This window comes from Hippopotamus amphibius, chromosome 17 (assembly GCF_030028045.1).
Source record: "Hippopotamus amphibius kiboko isolate mHipAmp2 chromosome 17, mHipAmp2.hap2, whole genome shotgun sequence".
Taxonomy (NCBI): domain Eukaryota; kingdom Metazoa; phylum Chordata; class Mammalia; order Artiodactyla; family Hippopotamidae; genus Hippopotamus; species Hippopotamus amphibius.
The window spans coordinates 47,636,699-47,664,334 of NC_080202.1; the positions used below are offsets into that span (position 1 = coordinate 47,636,699).

At 42.0% G+C, this 27,636-nt stretch overlaps 2 protein-coding genes across 2 annotated transcripts in view; one reads left to right on the forward strand and one right to left on the reverse strand.

Moving 5' to 3' along the window:
* Nucleotides 1-19,424, forward strand: part of POLG2 (DNA polymerase gamma 2, accessory subunit) — a 39,761-nt gene extending 20,337 nt beyond the window's left edge. The window contains exons 8-9 of the mRNA XM_057716335.1: nt 764-855; nt 19,268-19,424. Coding sequence (XP_057572318.1) covers nt 764-855; nt 19,268-19,292 — 117 coding nt within the window. The 3' untranslated portion in view covers nt 19,293-19,424. The remainder of the gene's footprint in view (nt 1-763; nt 856-19,267) is intronic.
* Nucleotides 2,731-27,636, reverse strand: MILR1 (mast cell immunoglobulin like receptor 1). The gene is made up of 9 exons (XM_057716336.1): nt 27,487-27,636; nt 22,742-23,002; nt 17,922-18,206; nt 16,166-16,276; nt 10,792-10,881; nt 10,204-10,260; nt 10,008-10,076; nt 9,513-9,593; nt 2,731-3,625 (listed from the first exon to the last, which is right to left on the reverse strand). The coding sequence occupies exons 1-8, from the start codon at nt 27,572-27,574 to the stop codon at nt 9,541-9,543; spliced, it is 1,014 nt and encodes a 337-aa protein (XP_057572319.1). The 5' UTR covers nt 27,575-27,636; the 3' UTR covers nt 2,731-3,625; nt 9,513-9,540.

Below are 27,636 nucleotides of genomic sequence, written 5' to 3' on the forward strand. Positions count from 1 at the left end.
AGTATTTTGTTGAGGATTTTTGCATCTATATTCATCAGTGATATTGGTCTGTAGTTTTCTTTTTTTGTGACATCTTTGCCTGGTGGTGCTCATTATTAGAAGGTGGTCTTTCTTTCTAGGACTTCTTAGTGTTCAGAGCTGGCGTGTGTGTGTGTGTGTGTGTGTGTGTGTGTATTTGGGTATATTTCCCCCAAAATTAAAAAATTCATCACGAATTCACCAATACTTGCAATTCAAATTCAGGACTGCTGTGTGTATGTGTGTGTGTATTAGCTTTACTGAGATATGATTTACATACTGTAAATTTACCTATTTTAAATGTACAAATTATGAGTTCTGACAAATGTATAACCACCACCACAATGACAATATAGAACATTTCCATCACCCCCAAAAGGTCCCCTCATGCCCTGTTAGGACCTGAAGGATGTTACTTTAACCGCTTCTATCACACATCTATATCTCCTCCCACATCAAGAACCCTAATTCTCAAGAATACTGAGAGTGATAAAAATTCTCAAGAAGGCTGAGCTACACAGCTGCTCATGTGGTTTATATCACCTTAACCACAGCCCTGTCAGAACTGCAACCCCAATATTCCCACCAGATATCTGCTTAAAAGTTTAAATTTCACTCTTGCAGTTTCGGGTCCAAAATTGAGCTTTAATATAACTGTGAGAATCTAAGTTCTTAAAATTATTTTTCTGAAGAAAATTTCAGTCCTGCCCACAGGTACCTTTATTGAGGTACTTTGTCTTCTTAGGGGCCTCAGGCTTCACAGGAGGATTGCATTCCTGGTCTCAGGTCAGCTGACTGCACTAACTGGCAGAGTGGAGCGTCTACACTGCAGTCAAGGTAAGTAGGATTTACAGAGGATTATCCAGATCAGAAGTGTCTGACTGGAGTTACACATGAGAATCTCCTGTGGAGCTTTTTAAAGATAAATATATTTGAGCCCTATACCAAACAGACCTACTATTTCTCTTAACGGCGGGGCCCTCATAAGTATATTTTAAAATATTCACCCCTGTAGTAACCACTGTTACATGCATCAGAGAACTGCAGACCTGGTTGGTATTGTGACAGAACTTCCCTCCGACCCAATTGCATTTAATAATTTTTTTTTTTTATCAAATACCCTTCTTAGGTATGACACCACACCAGCATATACTGAAAGATGTTATGAGAAATAGCTCTATGAAACCCCTCATTCAGCCATAAGAATGTTCTTGAGGGCATTTGTTTGCTATGTACACCACGTCTTCCTGTGAGGAAGCCTGGGAGGAATTTCTCTCAGATTTAAATGCCAGGGTTAGTCGTGCTTCTCCTAAAGCCTGGTCTGTTTTATATGTTATATATCAGTTCATGTTGTTTATTCACAAAGGCTTTTTGAACACCCAGGTACCAGGAACTCTAGGTGCTGGGGATGTAATGCTGAACAAAACAGACAAGGCCCTCGTAGGGGAGGGCGGGTGGGGACAGAGTCAGCAAGTAGGTGCGTGGGCAGTTTCAGGTCACCTTGGGTGGCGATAGTGTTGTGAAACAGGACAGGGTGGCGTGCGAGATCATGCCTAGGGTAGTGTGATCAGGGAAGCCTCTGAGGACTGGCCTTCCAGCTGAGATGGAATGAGGTGAAGGAGCCAGCTATGTGAAGATCTGAGGCAGGGCATTCTGGGCAGAAGGGAGCAGCAAGTGCCAAGGCCCTGAGGAGGGAAACGGCATGGAGTGAGCAAGGAACATAAAGCAGCCTAGAGCAGACGGGAGAAGGGAAGAAGATGAGGTCAGAGAGGTGGTCAGGGCCCATGCTGCTTAGAGCCATGGGGGCCACAGGAAGGAGTCTGGAAGCCACTGGGGCAGGAGGGGGCACAGTTTGATCAGAGAAGGGACATACTGTTATTTTGAAAAGATCACTGTGAAGAGTAGAATATTAGAGGAGTAGAAGGACAGTGGGGAGACCTATTAGGAGCTCTGACAATGCCCAGGTGATGGTGGCCAAGACAAGAGAGTAGCAATGCCTTTCCTAGACCTGGCAAGAGGAGCCCCTGCCCTTTAGAGAGTCCTGCTCTGGCCCTTCTCCAGCTGTGCTTTCCCCCCACGTCATGTCTGAGGGGCCAAGGAGATATGCTTGGAGGTCATTGTAATCCTTAGGTGTCTACGTGTCCTAACCTGTAAGTTTATGTCCTACCCGAGATCTCAGTTACTGTCTCTGGTAGTGTGTAATGGAGATGGTCAAAGGCAAGGCAGTAGTCCATGTCCCTCCAGGGCAGTAAAGGAGAAAGAAGGAAACATGAGCTTCAGACATCACTGAACCACTGTTGATCATTCCTCTGGTTCAGTCTCCGCTTTACATCCTTCAGGAGAAGCAGTGCTGAGAGAAGGCAGTCTTCTTAGGTTGTAATCCCCCAGCTCTGGGAGCAGAAGGGACAAATGTTTGAGGGCAGCTGGTCAGAGCACACCTCTCTGTAGCCCCTCATCCCAGCAAGGTTTTTGTGCTGCACTGGTGTCACCTTGCAGATACTGCCTTTTCCCAATTTCATATTGGATTATTGGCCTTTTTCTTAATGATTTGTGAGAGCTCATTATATATTGTAGAACTTCATGCTTTATTGGAGACATAGGTTCAAAATATATCCCCCCCCCCCATTCTTTTGACTTAGTTTAAGATTTTTTAAATGTAATTTTTAAATGTTTCATCTAACTAAATTTAACAGTCATTTATGTCTTCTGGATTGTGAGTCATACCTAGGAAAGTCTTTCCCTATTAAAGATTATTATAAAATTCCTCCTGTTTCCTTCTGGCACTTCCGTGGCTTCATTTTTAGATATTTTAATATTTGAGCTAGCTGAATTAATTTTGTCATAAAGAATGAAGTGGAGTTCTAACTTATTAAATATGGTTCTCAAGTTTTTACAATGTATTGAATATTGTCTCTTCCCCATTGATTTAAAATGCCATATTTTTCATATACTAAACTCCCATATGTATTTAGATCTATATCTGGACTTTCTGTCCTGTTACATTTACATTTTTCTACCTGTCCAGCCACATACTCATACCACACTGTCAAAATCATGGTAATTTTATAATGTTTTCAAACTTTATAGACCTCTTTCTCTCACCTCCCACACGTGCGTGCGCGCACATACACACTTCTGTTTACTCATATGCTTCTTGAATCCTATAGCCTTCCTCTGTATTCAGTTTCCTTCATCATCAAGTACATCGTGCAGCTGAATGTGACTGGGAAACCTCCTTCTCAGTCTTTGTCTTAAAATGTCTTTATTTCCCCCTCGGTCTTGATTGATATTTTGGCTAGTGTGGTAGCTATTTTGATTGGCTCTCTTAAGCCACACCATAGCCCTTCTTCTATTTAGTGGGGTCTGAATCCTGAAAAATTAGTTCCTTTGCTGCCATGGTATGGCTGTGAATATCTTCCACCAGTTAGTTGCATGTACATGGGAAAGTAGAAGGGAAGTGATGGTTTCTGCTGAAAAGCAAATGTCTCCAGTGGCAAAACTCCACACTCCACTGGGCTCCAGTTTCTGGGTGAGGCAGCTGTGGCAGAGGCAACAAGGGTAGCAGTGGCAGCAGTAGTTTTATGGTCTTCCAGATTGTAAGGAAAACCTACAGATAAATTATTAAAATTGAAAAGAGAATTTAGCCAGGTTGCTGGATACAAAGTCAACCAAGAAAAGTGATTGTGTTTCTAAATATCCACAACGTGAAATAAAAATACAATTTGGAACTTCCCTGGTGGAGCAGTGGTTAAGAATCCGCCTGCCAATGCAGGGTACACGGGTTCGATCCCTGGTCCAGGAAGATCCCACATGCCGCTGAGTAACTAAGCCCATGCAACATAACTACTGAGCCCATGCACCTAGAGCCTGTGCTCTACAAGAGAAGCCCCTGCACTGAGAAGCCCGTACACCGCAATGAAGAGTAGCCCCCACTCGCTACAACTAGAGAAAGCCTGCACACAGCAATGAAGACCCAGTGCAGCCCCCCTCCCCCCCCAAAAATACACCTTACCATAGCATCAGAATATCAAGTACTTAGGACTAAATCTAACAAAAGATGTGCAAGATATTTATGCAGAAAATGATAAAACGCTACTGAGAAAACTGAAGAAGACAAACAAATGGTGAGATATTTGTAATTTGGAAAACTCAATATTGTAAAGATGTTAATTCTCCCCAAATTGATCTACAAATTCAATGCAATATTAATCAAAATCCCTATTATGTCTTTTTTTCTTTAAGAAAATAAGCTGACTAAAATATATAGAAATGCAAAAGGTTAAGAATAGCTAAGACATTCTTAAAAGGAACAAGGTGGGAAAATTGCTCTTCCAGTTATAAAGATGTATTTAAAAGCTGAGTACGGCATTAACACAGGAGAGATAAGTAGAACAATGAAACAGAATCCAAAGCCCAGAAAGAAACCCACATGTATATGGACATTTGATTTGTGACAAAGATGACACTGCAGTTTAGTGGGGAGAGGACTGTCCTCTCAGTAGACAACGTTGGAGCAACGGGGTATATCCATGCGGGGGAGGGGAAACAAATATAATGCCAATTTCACGTCACAGAAAATTCCAGGCAGATGTAAACCAAAATATGAGAGTAAACTAAAAAAGCCTTTAGTAGATAGTAGTGTAGGATAATGGTTATATGACCTCAAGTTGAAAAAATATTGATTCATCTGAACACATATTCACAAAAAATCACTGACTGTAAAGGACATGGCAGACACAATAAGTTCTTAAAATTTAATATTCAAAGTTCTTAAAATTTAATATTCATCAAAAGGTACCGTTAAGAGAGTGAACAATCAAGCTATGGAGTGGGAGAATAACTATTAAAAAGTGAGAAAAAGTCAAAACAGCTCAGTAGAAAAACAGCCTAAGTGCCTCAAACAGGTACTTGATTAAAGAAGAAATCCAAATGACCCATGAATATACGTAAAGGTGCCCAACCTTATTAGTCATCGGGGAAGATGTAAATACGAAAATCACAATGAGGGACCTCCCTGCTGGTGCAGTGGTTAAGAATCTGCCTTCCAATGCACCTGCTCTAGAGCCCGCACACTGCAATTATGGAGCCTGCGTGCCACACCTGGAGAGAATCCCGTGTGCCGCAATGAAGAGCCCGTGCTGCAACTAAGACCTGACACAGCCAAATAAATAAATGAATAAAAAAAAAATCACAATGAGATGCCAGTATATACCCACAAGAATGGTTAAACTAAAACGACAGACCGTGCCAGTGTTGGTAAAGATGTAGGGGGACGGGAACATTCACACTGCCAATGGGAATGAAAAGGTGATAGAACTACTTTGGAAAAAAGCATGGCATTATCTACTTGGACTGGAGATAAACATACCTCATGTCCCAGTAATTCCACTCCTATGTATGTTTAACATAATTGCACGCACATGGGAACCAGGAGACATGCACAAGATGTGTAAGGATGGTCATAGCTGCATTGTTTGTAATAGTCCCAAGCTGACAACATCCCAAAGGTCTGTCAGCGAGAGAATAGATAAATTAGAGTGTGTTCAAACAAGGGGATACTGCTGAGCAAGGCGAGCAAGTGAATGACAGCTACATGCAGCAACATGGATAAACCTCTCAAATACAATGTTTAACAAAGAGAGCCAGACACAGAAATAGATGCCATACGATCCCATTTATATTAAATTCCAAAGCAGGCAAAACTAAAGATGGTGCCTAGGAATGCATACTTAGGTGGTAAAACTGCAAAGAAAAGCAAAGATGTGATTCCCATAAAAAGGTATTTAAGTTGGGGAGATGGAGTTGTGTGTGATTAGGAAGAGTCGTGCAGAGGGCTTCCGGGCTGCTGGCAACATTCTGTCACTAGTGTCCACTCGATAGAATTTATTAAACTGTAGCTATATATTTTTATGCATTTTCATACAGTGCGTGCCCTATTTCACAACAACAACAACAAAAAGAATATGTGGATTTGAAAAAGAACTAAAGGGAAACTTCTAGACATGAAAAAAGTGTAACTGTTGACATGAAAGCACAATAGACCCTCTTGCTCTTCCTTTTCCTCTCCTTCCCCTCCTAAACAATTCAGTCCAAAAGCGGTGGGGTGGGGCGCAATGTCTGTGCAGGGGGTAGGTGCAGGCAGCAGCTGCAGAAAGTCAGAGTTGGGTGAGGAGGGAGTTGTGAGGATAAGTACAGAAAACACTTATCCATGCCGGGAACCTGGTATGTGCTCAGCCCACAGCAGTTATTATTATTGTTGTTGTTGTTGTTACAAAGGAAATGTTGAGGGGGGGCAGAGCCCCACCAGTCACATCCTCCGGGCCTCACCTCTGATTTCAGCTGCATCTGAGGCCTCACCCACGTTGTGTGGACAGCTTTCTTGCTTTAAGTGTACAACACATAGCACTCCTTTTCTCCCCAGGGGCTTTCCAGTGCCCTGAGTGAGATACCAATGGAAACCCACTTGGAATGCCCACATTCACAGCTGAGAAGCGGGGGAAGCATCACCTCCTGGGGCAACCCTCAGCCAATGGGGGAAGGAAGCCAATGGATAAATGCTTCTCACGCTCAGTCCTCAAGTGGATGATTCTGAGACATTTTTTCACTCCGCAGACAGTTCCAGTGAGATCAAGCCCCACGTGCCCACAGCAAGGTCCAGCTCAACCTTACACCTTGTTCTGGCTTTTCCTCCAGCCCCTCACGCCTGTTCTCTGGTGTCCCTTCTGTTCCACAGAAGGCCTTTTCTCAGGCTCTGCTTTCAGGGCTAGCTCAGGATAAGACTATCAGAAGGCCCTAGAAAGCAGCCCTGGGAAGCAGAATTCCTCGCAGGATGGATGGCAACAAGAACTCTGTTGCCGATGGTAAGGGGAGTGGTGATAATCCTTACATGCCATCTCTTCACAATCACTAAGACTTTCCCCCAAAGTGGGGACAGGGGCAGAGGTAGATAATAAAGCACTAGGTTATGCAATCGTTCTAGCACTTGAAAGGCATGAGGTACATGGATTGTGGAGTTGGCTGGCTTCTACTAACTGCTTTAGAAGCCTTGCAAGAGAAAATGAGAGGCTGTGGATTCAGGGTGTGCTGTGAAACCCAGGGGCATTCTGGACTTCGCGACCTCAGAAGGTCTTCATAGGGGACTTCCCTGGTGGTCCAGTGGGTAAGACTCCACGCTCCCAATGCAGGGGGCCCAGGTTCGATCTTTGATCAGGGAACTAGATCCGGCATGCATACCACAACTAAAAGCGTGCATGCCACAACTTAGAGACCTCATGCCACAACAAAGATTCCGAGTGCCACAACTAAGACTCAGTGCGGCCAAAACAAACAAAAAGATTAGTATCCAGTCCAGTTACTGGCATGCTCATTAATTTGCGAGCCCCTCCCCACCCCTTGTGTTGGCTTCTTCTCAGTATCACTGGGCCTTCATGTAAACAACCTGCGCCAAGTCCTTGCCTCAGGCCCTGCTTCAGGCAGGAGCTCAGATGAAGACATGAAGAAGCTGATGGTGGCCAAGTCACTAAGTTTATGACCTCAAAGACTTAAAGATTTCGAAGGGGAGCAGCCGATTAGTGTGACTCAGGCTAAGCCTGATCATACTGTGAGGAGCTAGTCATTTTTTTAGTTCTTACTTTGTGCCTGGCCCTGTTCCAAACCTTTTACATCCATCACCTGAGTTAATTCTCATAGCAGCTCGAGGATGTAGGTATTATTTCTCTCTCTCCACCTCCTCCTTCCCCACCCCCCTCAAATGAGGAAACTGAGGCCCCAGGAGTTTATGTAACTTACCCAGAGTCACACAATTAGCACATGACTGAGCCTGGATTCAGCTCAGTCTGACTCCAGAGCCCCCACACTCAGCCTCTGTGATATATTTCTTCCAAATAAAAATATCAACAGAGAAAGGGGAAAATTACGCTCATGAATGCTGCTTTATGGCAGCAAAATCCTCAAATTCATCTGGGCCTGCGTGCACGGTATCCCTTCCTACCCAAAAGATGCACTCCCACAGCCAGTGCTGCTACTGTTCTTTGCTGGGATTTAAGTCCCGGTTCAACCACTTACCAAGCTGAGGATGACCCTGTGAAATTACTTACCCCATCTAAGTCGAAGTTTCCTTACCTGTAAGAGCAAGTTAATAATATTGGCCTTGTAGGTGTTCCGCAGAGTTAGTGTCTAATAGCTGATAGCTATGATTTTTCTAGTCAGAGGCCCATTGTTGGGAACAGTTAAGACTGAGGTTCAGGCAGCCCTCACAGAAGAAGAACAGAGCAGAACGATTTTGGTCAAGTTATTTTGTTTGTCTGGAACCTGAAAAATGCCTCTTGGCTTTACTGGACTTACAACTCCTAGGATGAGAGATTCAAACCAGAAATAATTTTGTCCCCTGATGTGGGCTGAATTGAATGGTAGCTCCCCAAAAAGATAAGTCCTAACTCCTGGAACCTGTGACTATCACCTTATTTGAAAAAGAGTCTTTGCAGATGTAATTAGTAAGTTAAGGACTCAAGATGAAGTCAACCTAGATTATCTGGGTAGTTCCTAAATCTGCTGACCAGTGTCTTTATAAGAGAAAGGCAGAGGGAGAGAAGGCTGCGTGAAGATGAGGCCGAGATTGGAGGGGTGCTGCCACAAGCCAAGAGACACCAGGAGCCACCAGAAGCTGGAAGCAGCAAGTGGAACATCTCCCCCAGAGCCTTTGGAGGGAGCGCAGCCCTCCTGACATCTTGAGTTTGGATTTCTGACCTCTGGGACTATGAGAAAATACATTTCTGTGGTTTTAAGCCACCAGTTTGTGGTAATTTGTTACAGCAGTTCTGGGAAACTAATCCATTTCTCTCCTCTCCCAAGTCAACTCTGGGCTGTCCTCTTAACAGAGAGCTGAAGGGAAACGCAGCACGTAAAGGCACACCTTTGCCATGAGCTAAATCTTGAAGACTGAGAAAGTCCACGGAAATCAATATAAATAATTCTTCAGGCTCCCAAAAGTTTCGAGCGAATTCTAATGGCAGTGGGTAATACATGTGTATTTGCTGAGTAAGCGTGTCTTCCTCCAATGGTGACTGCTGGTGCCATTTTCTTCAGACACCTTTTCAGGGTCACCAGTTTTTGTTTTAGAATTTAGACATGGTTTTTGTGCTGTGTGTTGGCTTCTGAACCTTTAATGGGCATGGGGCTGGGGAGATGACCGTCATAATGCTTCCAGGATGCACTTATGAAGAGCACAGTGGTCGAACAATTATTCCTTATTAAATAATGTGGAAATGCGGGAAATGGCCCGTGCCTAAAAGTAGCAAAAGCATTTAAAAACTGTCACCAGTCAGGATCCCACCAGACAAAACTGTTTGATGACATGATTGGATGTACCTGAAAGGGCCAAAGGAATAGTGTTTAAACATAAAAAAGTCACTTTAGGTAACCAGGTGAAACCTTTTAAAGTGTCAATCAAGTTTGCTTTTTCTTTATGTAAATGAGCTTTATAAAAAGCATCTTACCCTGAGATGTAGTTTCTATCTTTAAATCTCATAAAGCAAGTTCAGAATAGATATATCCAGTTTTACAATCATTGCAGGTTTCTGTAATATGAAAGAGAAAATAATTCAGTAAGCTTAGGATATATATCCATAGAAGCTCATAAAAAAATTCTGTCCTAGTAGCTCGGTGGCCTGACAGAACCAAGTATTAACTGTTTTTTTTTTTTTCCCCTGGACTATATTAAGTGATTTATTCTTGAAAATGTTTTAGAAATGCACCTGCATCCTTCTCTCTGGATTTCTTATATGATACTCTCCCTACCACATCCTTCCCTTCCACCCATCTCCTGATGAAATTTGTTAAGAGCCATGGTACCAATTGCTGTTGGTTTCCTAGGGTGTGCATGTTGCCCCCATTCATCCCATCCTTGGGTTCCTAAAGCCTGGGAGTATGGTGGCCTCACAGAGACCACTGTCCCATTTTGATAGCATCTCTTATCCCAAACTGTGGCTCACCCTGATCTCTTGGTGCCACCTCCTGGAACACGGGGGTGGCATAATGTATCTCCTGGGAGTACTCAGTCCCTGCATAAAAGACAAGAAACAGAGTTACTGGGCCTATAATCCAAATCTCTGACCACTTGAGGGCAGTGGCTTAGCCAGCTACCCTCTCAATGGCATGTCGCCTCTGGACTTTGCAGAGAGTACTTACCATCTTGGGCTTTGGAAACACACTGCATTGGTTCTAAGCCTGGCACAGATTCCTCATCTGTAAAATGGGAATGATATAAATTGGGAGTTAGTAGTGTTTGCACCAGACAGGGCAGGTCAATTGCTTAGCACTGTGCCTGGATCATGGCTGGCCCTCAGTCAACGATGGCTGGGATTATTCTCACTGTTGGCCAAGACCCTAGGTCTATTAGCCATAAAGCAGCAAATGATGCCAGCTTTAAGAAGTGATCATAAAAGAGATCGGAACACAGTGTGGATCAGTCTGAATTGATGGGAAAAAAACTCCAAGATATGTTGTTAAGTGAAAAAAAATCAAGGCACAGAATGGCATAGCTATGACATGCTACCATTGCTACCATTTATTTAGATGCTAACATACACATAGAATGTCTGTGGGAGGATTTAAAAAACTGATTATTGCCCCTGGAAAGTGGGATTGGGCGTCAGGGTGGGAGGGAGACACTATAGTCTGCTTCTTCAGTTTTTTACCCATATGTCTCTACGACCTTAAAAAATTTTAAAGACAAAAACTCAAAACCAACCAAAATCCCAAAGAAAGTTCTCTTACCTGCTTGGTTTTTATAGATATTTGCATATATTCCAACTTCTGTGTGTGTGTTTCCATAGACTCTGGGCGCATTATCTTTCATAGCTTTTCCTACATAAATTGGTGCAGAATCATTAAATTAAACCAATTCAGCCACATTTTTTCTCATCTCCTCCCAAGGAGCAGAATTCCGCAAAGTTCTGAAAGAATGACCTGCTCCAATGGCTTAAATTGTTGTCTATTAAAGGAAAACCATAGACTCAGCAAGGAGTCCATAGCATCTGCTTCTGCAAGCCGGGAGCCCTTCTGATTTATCTTCTCAGCTCTGCAAATAACATCCTTTGCCTATCAGGTTATGCTTGAGATGGCCAGAGACACCTTTTCTTTCCTTTGCTGAAAAAAATAGTCTGTAAAAAGCTTTGTAATATCTGCAAGAGATAGTAAATTACCCAGCTGAGTTCCATTTAGCCCTGGCCAGTACTCAAGAATATTAATTCCACCTCTGTAAGACCCTGGGCTTTTTGTAGGAAGGGGAGACAGGTTTTAAAAATGTATGAGATGCAGTAAATTGCAGAGGGTTGAAATCATATCAAGCATCTTTTCTGACCGTGACAGTATGAGACTAGAAATCACCTACAAGAAAAAACTGCAAAAAATCCGCAAACACATGGAGGCTGAACAATATGCTACCAAACAACCAATGAGTCACTGAAGAAATTAAAGAGGAAATTTAAAAAAATATCTGAAAATAATAAATAAATAAAGTGAAAAAAAAAATATCTGGAGACAAATGAAAATGGAAGCACAACCATCCAAAATCTAAGGGACCCAGTAAAAGCAGTTCTGAGAGAGAAGTTTATTGCAATACAAACCTCAGGAAACACGAAAAATTATAAATAAACAACCTAACTTTACACCTAAAGGAAATAGAAAAAGAAAAAAAGTTAGTAGAAGGAAAGAAATAATAAAGATCAGAGAGGGAATAAGTGAAATAGAGACTAAAAGAAAACAATAGAAAAGATTAATGAAACTAAGAGCTGGTTCTGTGAAAAACCAAACAAAATTGATAAACCTTTAGCTAGATTCATCAAGAAAAAAGGGAGCTCAAATAAGTAAAATCAGGAATGAAAGAAGTTACAACTGACACCACAGAAATACAAAGGGTTGTAAGAGATTACTACGATTATACGCCAATAAAATAGACAACCTAGAAGAAATGGATAAATTCCTAAAATGTACAATCTCCTAAGACTCAATCAGGAAGAAATAGAAAATATGAACAGACCAATTACCATTCAATATGAAATTGAGTCAATAATCAAAAATGCCCAACAAACAAAAGTCCCGGACCAGATGGCTTCACAGGTGAATTCTACAAAATGTTTAAGAGGAAGGGATGCTTCCAAATGCATTCTATGATGCCAGTTTCACCCTAATATCAAAACCAGAAAAAGACACCAGAAAAAAAGAAAATTACAGGCCAATATCACTGATGAACATAGATGCAAAAATCCTCAACAAAATACTTTCAAATCAAATTCAACAATACATTGAAAGGATCATACACCATGATCAAGTGAGATTTATCCTAGAGATACAAGGATGTTTCAATATCTGCAAATCAATCAATGTGATACACCACATTAACAAATTGAATAAAAATCATATGATCATCTTAATAGATGCAGAAAAAACTTTTGACAATATTATTCAACATCCATTTATGATAAAAACTCTCAACAAAGTGGGTATAGAAGGAACATAGCTCAATATAATAAAGACCATATATAACAAGCCTACAGCTAACATTATACTCAGTGATGGAGAGCTGAAAGCATTTCCTCTAAGATCAGGAACAAGACAAGGATACTCATTCTTGCCACTTTTATTCAAAATAGTATTGGGAGTCCTAGCCACAGCAATCAAACAAGAAGAAGAAAAAAAGGAACCCAAACTGGAAAGAAAAAGTAAAACACTGTTTGCAGATGACATGATACTGTATATAGAAAATCCTAAAGATGCCACCAAAGAACTAAAACTATTAGAATGAATAAATGAATTCAGTAAAGTTGCAGGATACAAAATTAATATGCAGAAATCAGTTGCATTTCTATATACCAACAATGAACTACCCAAAAGAGAAAATAAGAAAACAATCTTATTTGTAATTGCACCAAAAAGAATAAAATACCTGGGAATAAATCTAACCAAGGAGGTAAAAAACCTGTACTTGGAAAACTATAAGACACTGATGAAAGAAATTGAAGACGATACAAACAAATGGAAAGATATACCATGCTCACAGACTGAAAGAATTAATATTGTAAATGACTGTACTCCCCAAGGCAATCTACAGGTTCAATGTAATCCCTGTCAAATTACCAATGTGATTTTTCACAGAATTAGGACAAATAATTCTAACATTTGTATGAAAACACAAAAGACCTCTCAAATAGCCAAAACAACCCTAAGAAAGAACAAAGCTGGGGGTACCATGCTCTCTAATTTCAAACCACTACAAAGGTTCAGTAATCAAAACAGTATGGGACTGACACAAAAACAGACACAGAGATCAATGAAATAGACTAGAGAGCCCAGAAATGAACCCACACTTATGTGGTCAATTAATTTACAACAAAGGAGGTAAGAATATACAATTGGGGGGACTTCCCTAGTGGCGCAGTGGTGAAGAATCTGCCTGCCAATGCAGGGCACGCGGATTTGATCCCTAGTCCAGGAAGATCCCCCATGCCGCAGAGCAACTAAGCCCATGCACCACAACTACTGAGCCTGCACTCTACAGCCTGTGTTCCACAACAAGAGAAGCCACTCCAATAAGAAGCCCGTGCACGGCAATGAAGAATAGCCCCCGCTTGCCGCAACTAGAGAAAGCCTCTACACAGCAGTGAAGACCCAAAGCAGCCTAAATAAGTAAATATATATATATAATTAAAATAAAAACAGGCAGAGGAACTGTATAGACATTTTCCAAAGAGAACATACAGGTGACCAACAGGCACATGAAAAGATGCTCAGCACCACTAATCATCAGGGAAAAGCAAATCAAGACCACAATGAGACATCATCTCATACCTCTCAGAATGGCAACTATCAAAAAGGTAACTAACAAGTGTTGGCAAGGATACGAAGTAAGGAAACCCTCCTGCACTATTGGGAATGTAAATTGCTGCAGCCACTAATGAAAACAGTATGGAGGTTTCTCAAAAAATTAAAAATATATTCACAACAGCTAAGCTATAGAAGCAATCTAAGTGTCCATCAATAGATGATGAAGAAGATGTGGTATGTGGTATACACACACACACACACACACACACACACACACACACACAGTGGAATATTACTCAGCCATAAAGAAGAATGAAATCTTGCCACTTATGACAACATAGATGGACCGGAGGGTATTATGCTAAGTGAAACAAGTTGACAAAGAAAGACAAGTACCATATGATTTCACTTGTATGTGGAATCTGAAAAATGAAACAAATGAACAAGCATAACAAGACAAACAGACTTATAGTTACAGAGAACAAACAGGTGGTTGTCAGAGAAGTGGGGGCGGGGGGTGGTGGTGAATGAAATAGGTGAGGGAGATTAAGAGGTACAAACTTGAAGTTACAAAATAAATGAGTCCCAGGGATGAAATGTACAACATGGGAAATACAATCAATAATACTGTAATAGCTTTGTGTGGTGACAGATGGTAACTAGACTAATTGTGGTGGTCATTTTATAATGTATAGAAATTCAGAGCACTGTGTTGTGCACTTGAAACTAACATAGTGCTGTAGGTTAATTATACTTCAATTTTAAAAGTGCTTTACATTACAAAAAACAAAACATTTTTCAAATGTATGAGGTGTATACATTTTGACATCTATTTTCAAATTTCCTGTCAACTGAGTCCCAGACTTCCCTGCATTAGGACTCTCAAGATGGAAGAAGGCCAAGAGCCTAACATACATCACTTGGTTCTCTCCCCAGTTCCGACAGGATCTCCCACGGCCCTATTCTACAGGTCAGAACCCTGAGGCTCAGGCAGGTGAAGGAGCCCACTCAGTGCCCCACGGCTCGATGGCCAGTGCCCGTCCTGAGACGCAAACTGTCTCTTGTGTAAATCTCAATATTCCTCCATAGTCGTGTGCCAAATGGAAAGGCCACTTTGAAATCTTAACTAGAGGTCATAAGACGTGAATTATGAAAAATAGTAAATGGGGCTTAATGAAGCACTTAAGGTGGAGCAGAGAGGAATGAGGCTCTTGTTTGTCTTCATGTACTGAGCTTCCTCCAAGTGGCAGACCCAGTGAGGACGCTGAAAAATACGAAGCAAAGCTCTGGTAATCAAGACCCACTACGTCATTTGCAGGCTTCGTGCAAAATGAAAATGCAGGGCCTCTTGTTTAAAAATTGTTGAGATTTGTACACCCACATTCAAAGCAGCACTACTCACAAGAGCCAAAAGGTGGAAGTAACCCAAGAGTTCATTGACGGATGAATGGATAAACAGTGTGTGTGTGTGTGTGTGTGTGTGTGTGTACATATGTCTGTGTGTGTGTGTGTGTAGATAATGGAATATTATTCAGCTTTTAAAATGAAGGAAAAAAAAATATTTTTGGCCACTGTGTGGCTTGTGGGATCTTTGTTCCCCAACCACAGATCAAATCCGTGCCCCCTGCAGTGGAAGTGCAGAATCTTCACCACTGGACTGCCAGGGAAGTCCCCAAAATGAAGGAAATTCTGATACGTATACAATATGGATGAACCTTGAGGACATCTTGCTAAATGAAATAAGCCAGTTACGAAAAGACAAATACTGTATGATTCCATTTATATGATATTTCTAAAGTAGTCAACTTCATAGACAGAAGGTAGGATGGTGGTTGCCACGGGCTGGGAGGAGAGAGAAATGAATGGGGCGTGAAACAGGGTAGAGAGTTTCAGTTCTGCAAGATGAGAAAGTGGATGGCTGATGACAGGTGCACAGGAATGTGAATGTGCTTAATGCCACTGAGTCTATTGTTATGCATGTTTTACTACAAGTTTTTAAATGATTTTTTAAAAATTAAAATAAAAAAAGTATTACGAATTTCAAGACAGTGACAGCAGAGCATTAAACTGTCTCCTTAGCCCGGGGCCCTGTGTGACGGCACAGGTCACATGCCCACAAAGAAGGCTTTACCAGAGAAAAGAGAACTGTGCTACATGTGAGCTGTTCAGGAAGTCCTTCATTACCTTCTCCTTTCGCATCTTTTCCTTTTCTTTATTTTCTTCGCACCCCATTTCTGATTCCCCTTTCCCTTCCTCCTCTCCCTCTTCTCTACTGTCTGCATCCAAACCCCAGGAAAAACAATGCCAAACCCCCTAAGGAACTTACTTGCTTTGTACTTGGGTAGCATCCAAAATGCCAGAATGGGGATTATGACTATTAGAACCAGTAAGAACCCTGGAAGCAGTAGCTGCAGGCAGAAAGGACAGCTGTCTCCACCTGGAAGAAGACAGCATTCACTGGTCACTGCACAGCCTTCTTTTCCAATGATATTAAATTGTGAAATGTCCTGGAAAGGGCAACTACGACCGTCTCCCCAGTTAACCAGTGTACCATGCACCCCGGGTCCCTGCCCTGCTACTTGAGAGTTAACTTGTTAGTGAAGTTCTTGAAGTCATACCAAGTCCATCTTCCACAAGGGGTCATATACAAGGAAGAAAAAGCATTTAACAGATGGGTTGTTGGCTACATTATTAGGGTCATAAGCCTAAGAACAGCCTGGCCATTTATTGGGCAAAGTCTTTAGTCATATCAGCATGATTTATGTCACTCAAATAGCTGCCACGTATTGAGTATTAACTATATGCAGTGATCGTGTTAAGCACTTTACATGCCTTATGTTATTTATCTCATTGGTATTACTCCCATTTTACAATTAAGTAGAGTAAGACTCAGAGAGGTTAAGTGACTTTTCCTAAGGCCACACAGCTAGTAAATGGAAGGCTGTGATTTGTAGGCAAAAGCCTGACTCTGGAGCCTGACTCCAGCAGGCTGCCTCACTTGTTAGAACTTACTGAACACCCAGGTGTGGGCGCTGATCTTTTGAGGATGAGGCCAAGCGAGGTGTTCAGTGCCCAAGTGTGCCTGTTACCCTTGCTAACCTAACTTTTGTTCTATCCTCCTACCTGGACCAACGTCCCTTCATAAGGCCAGATTTAAATCTAGAATTCTCAGACTCCTCGGAGTTCTGCAATGGAACATGACAGTATGGGGAGAGCCAGCCCCAGCCCTGGCCTGGCTCCCTTTCCACCCAGGCTCTGACCTGCACCATAAGAAGCCTGACATACACGTGCATACCTCCAACCTGCATGGCCAAATGCCATCCCCCGACCCCCCACAAACAGCACCCTTAGCTTGGGTCCAGGAATGCTCACATCCTCACCGTGGTCCAGCCTTGGGAGGAGCTAGGAAAGAGATTTGTGCGGGCCCTGGAAGGTGTGTTCCGATCTGATTGGGTAGGGAACGCAGGTCTAGGAACCAAGAGTGAGGTATAGAAAAGTGGGGATATAGGGTCCGTATAGGGTCCAGGCAGGCACATCCCCATGGCTTATGGTAAGCTTATGGAAAGGCACATGGCTGAGAAGCACCAGAGCAGTGCCTCCCAAAACACAAGGCTGGGACAGGGGCCATTCTTGCCCCAAAGGAAAGGGTGGCGCTGAAAGTCTAGACTCACCAAGCACTAACAGTGGGGCATTAAACAGCCAAGCAGGTGGGTACAGGTGTTAGAAGTGAATTTTAAAAAATGATTTAAGAAAGCAAAAGAAAATCAAGAAACCCAGCAGCTTCAAGAGAGATGTAAATTCTAATGCGATTGCTTAGAACCTGAGCAGTGGCAAGTCAAGGCAGGAAGCAGTGTCAAGTCAGGAAGTCTTACTGTTGATACAAGGCCCCTTCCTGCCCCAGTTTCTAGGCTTTTCTGTGGTTCCTTTATGGCAGAAAGCAACCCCATCAGAGCGTGTGGACCCTACAGAAGGAAATGCATTTGGAAACAGGTGGGCAAAGTGGGAAATGGGTGGGCAGAGGAGTAGCTGCAGCTTCTGGAAGTAAATCCGGATCCTGTTGAAAGAGTTCAGGTTGCCCTTACCTGTTGAGGGTATGGTGACGAGTTGACTGTATTTTGCATGGTCAGGCAATATGTTTTCAGCTTTACATCTAAACTCTTTCCCTTCTCCAGTGTTATTCTTGCTTAAGTTAAATTCAGCAGGCTCCCTTACACTCTTGGTGATAGCTGGTGATATGGCTGTGTTTTTCTCAAAGAAAGTATAATTGATGGGCAGAGAGCCATTGAATGAGATGCAGCGTAGCATTATGTATTGGTCTGTTTTTCTTTGAACAACACTAATGTTCAGCATTGGTGCAGTCACTGGGTCTAGAAAAATGAAAGTGCGCATTAAACGGATAAGCAGTTTGGGTTCACTCACTCAGTCCACAAACATAGATGGAAGCCCTACTCTCTTCCCAGCTATTGAGCTAAGGATGAATGACACCACTCTTGAGAACTCAAGTTGCTCACAAGAGGCTCCATCGGGAAAGATCAGTGGGTATGTGGTTAACCCCATGCCTTGGGGCATGAACCAGGTTCCTAGAAAGCCAAAGGGTGGAGGGCATCTCTCTGCTTTGAGGAGTCAGAGCACAAATTTGCCTTTCATCAGAATTCACAATTTGTTTGCGGTTGATAGTATAACTTTGTCAAAGATCCAGATCCAAGTATGTAGTTGGGAGGTGCTTTTATTCCCAATCCTTAAAAGATTACAGTGTTTCTTTTTTTTTTAATCAAAGAAATCTAAAAAATCATCTTTTATAATTGCATTGTCATTTATAGGATTCAACTGTACAGTTATCTTTCACTTCCTCCCCAAAGCAGGAAGTTACCCTGATAAATAGAGTCAAGGGAAATTCCTGACCAGAAGTGAGTGGGTCTGGTGGGCTCTGTAAGATCACACCCTACTTCGTGGGAGAATCCAGCTATATAATTTATTATGTAATTCATTAATAAAACAGTATTGAAGGGAAAGAAAGAGAATTGTTGAGTACCCATCATGTGTCGGGGTCACTTGATGGATGAACACACGTGATCTTTTTTCACTTCACAGCAAAACTACAAGACAGGCAGCAACGCGCCCACTGCACAGTGGAGCCAACTGTGCTTCAGAGGCAGCTAATAAATGGCAAGCCAGGGCCAACTCCCAAGCATATGCTTTTGTTTTTAATAGTATTGCACCAATTCAACAATTTGGCGCAGAAACAATGAGCTATGTTTCACTGTTAGAGTCTTCTTGCTCCATCCCTCCCCTGAGCAGGAACCCCTGTGGTAGCATCCTTGACGAGTGGCACTCGGTGATGGTGGCCTCAGAGAGCAACTTTGTTTGGGAATAGCATCAATAGGACATTTTCCCTATGGAACTGACATCTACCTCCTATAACTTGCAGGAAGGAGGAATTGAAACATGCCTGAAGAAGCAGAGAGCGTGGACTTCTCTCTGAGATAAGATGATTCAAACTAGAACAAGGGTTGATATCTAAAGTGACTGGAGAGATGTAAACTTCCTTGAGAGTTTGCAAAAGACTGGTAAAGTGCATCCCAACATCACAGTGATCAAGGGAAGGGAGTGGTAACTCTTCAATAAATTAGTTGTATTTTTTTTTTAATTAAAGAAGTCCTTTAAGGCTCATTCAGTTGCCACCTTCCCCATAAAACTTTTCCTTAATCCTCCAGGCAGTTCTCCCTCCTCCTCTGCCTCCTCTAGCATTTGGTCCCATCCTCATAATACTTTTTCTACCTCTCATTACACGACCCACTTGGATGCCTCGTGGTCACTTCAAAGGTAACCTGTTTGAAACTGAACTGTAGTTAACGAATCACTTGGTAGGTAAACATATATTAAAATCCTATTCTTTTTTAAAACGTTTTTATTCATTCAATCATTATTTACTTTATTGTGCTAAGGACAGTTAACATGAGATCTACCTTTTTAACAAATGTTTAAGTGCACAGTACAGCACAGTTAACCACAGCCGCAGTGGTACAGCAGCATCTCTAGAACGTACTCATCTTGCATAACCAGAACTTTATACTCATTGAACAACAACTTCCATTTCTGCTCATCTCAGTAAAAGATACCACTCCTTGTCAGCTGATCACACTAGACATCTGGAAATCATTCTTGATTCCTCCCTCACCTTTACTACCTGTGATCCCAAATCTAATCCATCAGCAAGTCCTGTTGTTTCTTCCTCCAAAATATATTTTGAATCCATCCACTTCTCCCCACGTCCACCATTGTTTGTCTGCTGGATGACTCATAAGCCTCCCAACCAATCCCCAACCTCTACCCTTGCCCTGCTCCACCCAGGAAAAATTAACTTCGAAAATGATAAATTGGGTCACAGGCCTGACTTGGCTCCCCCTTCCTTTCTCACTTGGGGTCACACTCCCCTCATCTGACCTCCAGCCACATCAGTGTCCTCTTAGGTCCTTCCCAACAGCCAAGTTCTTTCCCAAACTGGAGCCTCCGGCACAGGTTACTGTCCCTTGGCTAGAGCCTTCTTTCCCTGTCTCTTCACGTAGCCAATGCTTTCTCATCCTTCAGGGCCCTCCTTAAATGCTGTCACCATAGAAAGGCCTTCCCTAACTACCCTGCCTAAGGAAGTCACTCCCCCACCCCCCAACTTTTCTCCATCACCGCACCAGTTTCTTTTTCTTTATAACAGTCTGCACGGTTTGTGATTGTGAATTTATTTGCTTGGGTACTTGGGTTTTATGCCTCTCCAACTGGACTGTAAGCTCCACCAAGGCAGGAAATAATGTATATCCAGAGCTTGGCACATCGGGGAGATCATTAAATATTTGATGAGTGAATCAATGATTCATGAATCTGTGTTCACGGCTCATATCCCTTACTGAGTTGGGGACAAGATCGTGTCTTAGGCATCATCAAAACCCTGGCAATATCCAACACAATTACTTACATGGGGCTGGCATTCAATAGGTGTTTATTAATCTGACCTAAATGAAGATGATGCAGGTTTTTATAATCTATAAAAAAAAGTTCTACAGGACAGTATAATTACTGTAACACATTGCGGGAAACTTGTGCATTTACTCTGAAGGCAGGATGTGGGAAGATTTTATACATATCTGTGGGACAGAAGCTCAGGAAATGAAGACTTGGGTTTTCTTTAATCAATTGATTTAAGGCTTCAGCCTTGCACAGGAAGCTAGTGGTACACGGGTTCCCTGATACGCATTCTGTTGTTCTTTCTGCAAAACCAGGCTGCCCAGTCCAGCAGGACTCTGACCACCAGAGAATATTTTCAGCCCGGGTACTGCCCTCGTATTATCCACTACATCCCAGATCTTATTTGTATGGTCTTCTTCTTTTTAAATTTCACTTACAATTATGGCTTCCATTGAGTTTGTGCTCAAATTGGTCCTAAGATGGTTGGTTCTAATCCAGAGCCCACGGTGTCCCTTAAAGTCTTATGCGGAAATTTGCATCTGTAGTACATCTCAGGGAAAGTATCCATTGCTATCATTAGTTTGTTAAAATGATTATAACCTAAAAAGCTAGGAACTGTTGACCTAGAGCAGAGGCATCTAACAGAGCTTTCTGTGATGGTGGAAATGTTCTGTGTCTGTGTTGTCTAATACAGCAGCCAGCCATACCTGTGGCTCTTGAGCCCTTGAAATGCGACTAATGAAACTGAGAAACTGAATTTTAAAATTTCATCTAATTTTAATTAACTTGAATTTAAACTTAAATAATGTGTGGCTAGTGGCTGCCATACTGGAGAGCACAGACCCAGAGAATCCTCAAAGATTCGATCAGTAAGTTAGGGGTCCTCTGTTTGGAAGACTCCAGGTACACTTATTACCTGGAAATCCTCTCTCCCTCTCCCAGGAATCCATTATCAAGGTCACCTTCATGGATGAGGCCATTAATGCTAGGTTGTGAAAGGCTCGGGGTGGGGAGATAGGAGAGAAAAATATAAACGTAATAAAATGTGGCTGGGAGTTCCCTGGTTGCATAATGGTTAGCATCCCAGGCTTTCACTGCCGTGGCCTGGGTTCAGTCCCTGGTCAGGGAACTGAGATCCTACAGGTTGCTTGTAGCGGCCCCAACCCCCCCACCCCCACCCCCCAAAAAATGTAGCTGGGCAGGAAGAATGCTGGCCGATGGCCACTGCAATGGGAAGAAAGTGGGAAAAGCCTGGGGCTCTGAAGACCCTTACCACAGTGTCCAACACTGATTCTAAGATGTTTTACTTGAATCTTAAGAGAAAAAGTCTTTTGGGGGAGCAGCACGGGATGAATTGGGAGATAGGGATTGATGTATATACGCTATTGATGCTACGTACAAATAGATAACTAATGAGAAACTACTGTATAGCACAAGGAACTCTACTCGGTGCTCTTTGGTGACCTAAATGAGAAGGAAATCCAAAAAAGAGGGGATATATGTATATGTATAGCTGATTCACTTTGCTATATAGCATAAACTAACACAATATTGTAAAGCGACTATATTCCAATTAAAAAAAAAGTGTGAGAGTGGTGTGGGGGTTAGGGGAATGTAGAGGTCATATTTATATTAAAACAACTTCTACTTTAAAAAAAAGTCTTTTTTTTTGCCTACACAACAAGAATCCTAGAGTAAAGCACCTAGAAAAGACCTCATCAAGTTTCCAAATTGTTGATGTAAGACTTTCTGTCTTGGGCCATCAGCATGTTATAGCCAAACGTCTTTGGAGAGAAAGTGAAATGGAATCACTAAGAAAGAAAGACCCCAGTGACATGCAGTGACAGGCTCCTGAGAGAGTTAACAAGCAGGACAGAGAGCCCGTCACAGAGCAGGAAAGCATCCCCCGATCGCAGGGCCGCTGAGCAACAAGCACTCTACTTACCAGCAAATACGAAGTGGAACTTATGACTATATTGTGAACAGTTAGAAACTTGGGCTTTGCATTTGTAGGGGCCCAAATCACTGGCTTCTGAAATCGTTAGGTTTAAAGTCATGGTTCCATTCTGGACACTCAGGAATTTCTCACCCCGAAACAAAACATAGGTGATCTGTAGTGCCTTGTTCTGGATGAAACAAGATAGAGATACATTCTGACCCCTCTTGACAGCATATGTTTGTGAGTGCAAATTTGGAGAAGGGAATTCTGGAAAACAAAATAACATGAAAGTCCTCATTAACGTCCATCAATAATAACCTGGTGGGGACTTCCCTGGTGGCGCAGTGGTTAAGAATCTGCAATGCAGGGAACGTGGGTTCCATCCCTGGTTCGGGAAGATCCCACATGCTGCGGAGCAACTAAGCCCGTGCGCCACAACTGCTGAGCCTGCGCTCTAGAGCCCGTGAGCCACAACTACTGTAGCCCGTGCGCCTAGAGCCCGTGCTCCGCAACAAGAGAAGCCACTGCAACGAGAAGCCCCCGCTCCTCAACACTGCAAAGAGTAGCCACCGCTCACTGTAACTAGAGAAAGCCCTCACGTAGCAACAAAGACCCAATGCAGCCAAGGATAAAGAAATAATAAAATAAGTAAAAAAAGTAATAACTCAGTGGTTGTCTAGCCACATTTTGTGGGTCAAGGTGGTGGAGACTCTATTCCTGATGAACTTTCCAAAGATGGAGGAGGGGCGTTTCTTGCCTGCAATCCAGGCTGGACAGTATGTCAGGAAGCCTCAGCAGCTACAGAGGCCCCTCCCAGTGAGAGGTGGGTGGCCTTACCAAGCTCTTATGTGTGGGGTAGGAACTGACTGGTCACCAGTACCAGACAAGGCCACTCTATGACCATATTAGATCAAGACAAAGACGAGATGACTCCATAATCAAGTCTGCACAGATGAAGACATGAACATCGTCTGAAACACAAAAATGGCCAAATATCCCTCTAAACTTGACAGTATGATTGACTGTGGCCTCTTTATCAGTCATAGCTTTTGCCTTGCTCTGCTCTTATCTTTTACATAAGAATTATTAAGATGCACAACCATATCATTATTTCCATTTCATGAAAGAATCCAATTCAGAGTGAAGCCTGCCGCCTTGAATCTTCCTCCAAGTTACCTAACGCAAATCTTATTGTAAGACGCCCCCTTACTATTCCTGTGGTATGCATTTCCTCTCAAAACCCAACTTTGTTCAACTACACATGTCCCTGGTGATCTTTGGCTGGAGGACATTAATAGTTTGTATCTCTAAAAGATAAGGACTCTTTGGTAAAAATAACAGTATCATTATCACACCTAAAAATTAACTATTTTAAAAATATCACCAGATATCTAGTTAGTATTCAAATCTCCCCAGTTGTCTGATTTTTCTTCTAGGACCCATAATGGTCTATTGTAGTTAGTTGATATGTTTCTTATGTCTTTTTTCATCTCTAGACCTTTCTGTCTGTCTCCCCTCCCCGTACTTTATTTGTTGAAGATTACAAGTTGTTTGTTCTAAAGTGTTTTCCATGGTCTGGATCTCATTAGTTACATTCCCATGGTGTCCTTTACATGTTCTTCTGTCTCCTGTCCAGAGGCTTGATGAAATTCAAATTAGCTTTTATTTAGCAAGAATGCAGCATAGGGGGTACGGTGTACTTCCATTAGGAGGCACATAATGTCTGATTCTCTCTCTTTTTGTTGGTGAGCAGGCTTTGACGATAATTACCCAGAAAGCATTATTTCATTAGAGGTTGCAAAATGGTGATAAACCAATTCTATTATTCCTTCTTCATTTATTATCTGTAATTATATGAAGAGAAACACCCTTGTCAACTGTTTGGTTACACTGAGGTACAGTTCGTGTAGATAAGGGAGGATAGGGGACTTCCCTTGTGGTCCAGAGGTTAAGAGTCTGTGCTTCCAATGCGGGGGGGTGCGAGTTTGATCCCTGGTCAGGGAACTAAGATCCCACATCCCACAGCCAAAAAAAAAAAAAAAAAAGAAATGGAGGATAATGCTTGGTTCTCTTCTGTTATTGACCAATTCTGAAAATAATGAGTTGGTTTCCTAGCATCTTATCAGTGAGATATTTTTCTTATATTGTTATTATTTTTTTGTTTAAGGATCATTATGAACTCATAGATTTAAACATATTTGATGTGTCTCAACCCATTACAGTTATTTTATTCTTATTGTCTTTTTTGGGGGGGCTATAGGGAGCATCTTCAAACTGCCTTCTGGATCTTTTTGCCACAATCCCAGTAGTCTCTGATAGCTTATGTGTTTGTATTTTATTATTTAAAAATTCCAAGGGAAGAAATAACCGTCATCAGAAAATCTAATGTTAAAAAAAAGATTATAAAAGAATTAAGAGGAATATAGGGAAATGTTTTTTATATCACCTACTTGGAAAAGGTCTTCAAAGTGAGACACACAAAATAGGAGCCATAAAGAAAAGACCAAAAAAAAAAAAAAAAAACTATCCTAAAACTTTAAACTCCTCTATGGCAAAATTAAGACAAGTAAAAGCCTAGAAGAAAATACCTAAAACGAAAACGAAAATAAACAAAAGCATAGGATTCTTTTTATATACATCAACCAAGAGCAAATTAATAAGAAAAACACAAGCAAATAAATGGGCAAATAATATGAATAGGTAATTCCCAAAAGAAGAAATAGTGCTGAGGTCGAGGGATGGCTTGGGTGGAGGAGGGGTTTAGACCCCTCAAAAATGCCAACCACTTCCCTCCTACTCTTTGATCTACACAATTAATATTTTCTCAGCCTTATGTAAGCTCAGCTTCAAGATAAGACCTTGCCTCTCTTTCCAACCAGATAGCCATTCCTTAATGTCCTTTATATGGGCGTGCTGGAGCTGTCACAGTCAACAAACATGAAAAAGAAGCTCAACTTTATGAGTGATGAGGCAACCCTGAATTAAAACAACATGGAGATATTATTTTGTACTCATCAGAGTGACACAAATTAAAACACTGATTGTATCCACTGTTTGAGAGAGGCTGGGAAACTCACACTCACCCATGTGCGTGGTCAGTGTTGGAGACCATGCACTGGTTCAGCATGTTGGGAGGGCAACTTTGCAGTATCTGTAACAATTCAAATGGATGTGCCCTTAGACCCAGCCATTTCACTTCTAGGATTTTGTCCTACATGAGCTCTCACACGCTCATGTGTCCACAAAGCATGTTGTGTACACAGATGTCTACTGCAGTATTGTTTCTTTTACAAAGAAAGAAATGGAACAACCAAGAAGGAGATGGGTCAATAAATTACAGCTGTGGGACTTCCCTGGTGGCGCAGTGGTTAAGTCTCCATGCTCCCAATGCAGGCGGCCCGGGTTCAATCCCTGTTCAGGAAACTAGATCACATGCATGCCACAACTAACAGTTCAAATGCCACAACTAAGGAGCCCGCGAGCTGCAATAGAGACCTGGTGCAACCAAATAAATGAATGAATGAATTAAAAAGATATTTAAAAAATTATTAAAAAAATGAATTATGGCCGAGTCCTATTATGAATTGCCATGCAGCTGATGAAAAGAAAGGAGCTAAATCTGTATCTTCTTCTTATGTCTGGGATATCTTATTAATTTTAAAAAGGACAGGTCACAGAAGAGTTTGCTTACTGTGAAATTGAAATGGAAAGGACTGTTAATAGTGGTTGCTTCTGGAAGTGGAGAGAGAAGCAGGATTGAGGGGATGTAACAGAACTTTCAGATTGTATAGTATAGTAACAACTGCGACCTGAGCCAGCATTAGTTGACGGTTCCCTATACAGTCACCTTTGTGCTCAGGGACGTGGCTTGTCTCAGTCCTCACAACAACTCTCCCAGGGAGGTGCTTTTATTTTCCCTGCTTCACAGAGGATAGAAATTAAGCTTAAAGTGGTTTCCTTGTGTGTGCAGGCTGCCAAGTGGAAAACAGTAGAACCAGGGTTAGGACCACAACAGGCTAGCTCTATGGTGATAAACTCCCTCCCGAGATATATTTTTAGTGTTGCTTGAATTATTTTACAACAATTATGTGTTGATTTTCTAATTAAAAAACAACAGAGGGACTTCCCTGGTGGAGCAGTGGTTAAGAATCTGCCTGCCAATGCAGGGGACACGGGTTCGAGCCCTGGTCTGGGAAGATCCCACATGCCATGGAGCAGCTAAGCCTGAGTGCCACAATCATTGAGCCTGCACTCTAGAGCCTGTGAGCCACAACTGTTGAACCCATGTGCCGCAAATACTGAAGCCTGAGTGCCTAGAGTCAGTGCTCCACAAACAAGCGAAGCCACTGCCATGAGGAGCCCACGCACCACAATGAAGAGTAGCCCCCATGTGCCACAACTAGAGAAAGCCCAGCCCGTGTGCAGCATAGAGGACCCAACACAGCCAATAAATAAATAAATAAATAAATAAATAAATAAATAAATAAATAAAATTTATAACAACAACAGAGAAAGAAAGACCCATTTCATTATAAAAAAAACAACCTCAATATTTTGTCTCTGAGTCTCAGGAAAGATTCTCCCTCCCTAAAATGACTTCATTTTAAACAGTATGCAATGAAATCAACTCTGCTCTTTAGTTGTTCATCAAAAAGCACAGAAAAACCTGTTTGTGAGTGCACGTGATTAAAACTATCTCACCGTTTCAGTGAAAACAGCTTTAGTACAAGAGAGAAGTAAATGAAACTTACCATTTGTTTTTCTCATTCTTTCACAATCCAGTGCAGCCTTTTGAACTGAAAGAGAGAAAAGGAACACGAGAAAACTCTTTTTCCACATGACATTTTGGTTTGGAGACTCACGCTTCAAAATGGTAAGTGGGCCTTGTACGTGACAGAGGG

Coding starts and splice junctions, on each gene's coding strand:
- MILR1 (XM_057716336.1), bottom strand. CDS start 27,574: ATGTGGAAAAAGAGTTTTCTCGTGTTCCTTTTCTCTCTTTCAGTTCAA. Junction 23,003..27,486: donor AAGAATGAGAAAAACAAATG/GTAAGTTTCATT, acceptor TTTGTTTTCCAG/AATTCCCTTCTCCAAATTTG. Junction 18,207..22,741: donor GTTCCACTTCGTATTTGCTG/GTAAGTAGAGTG, acceptor TCATTTTTCTAG/ACCCAGTGACTGCACCAATG.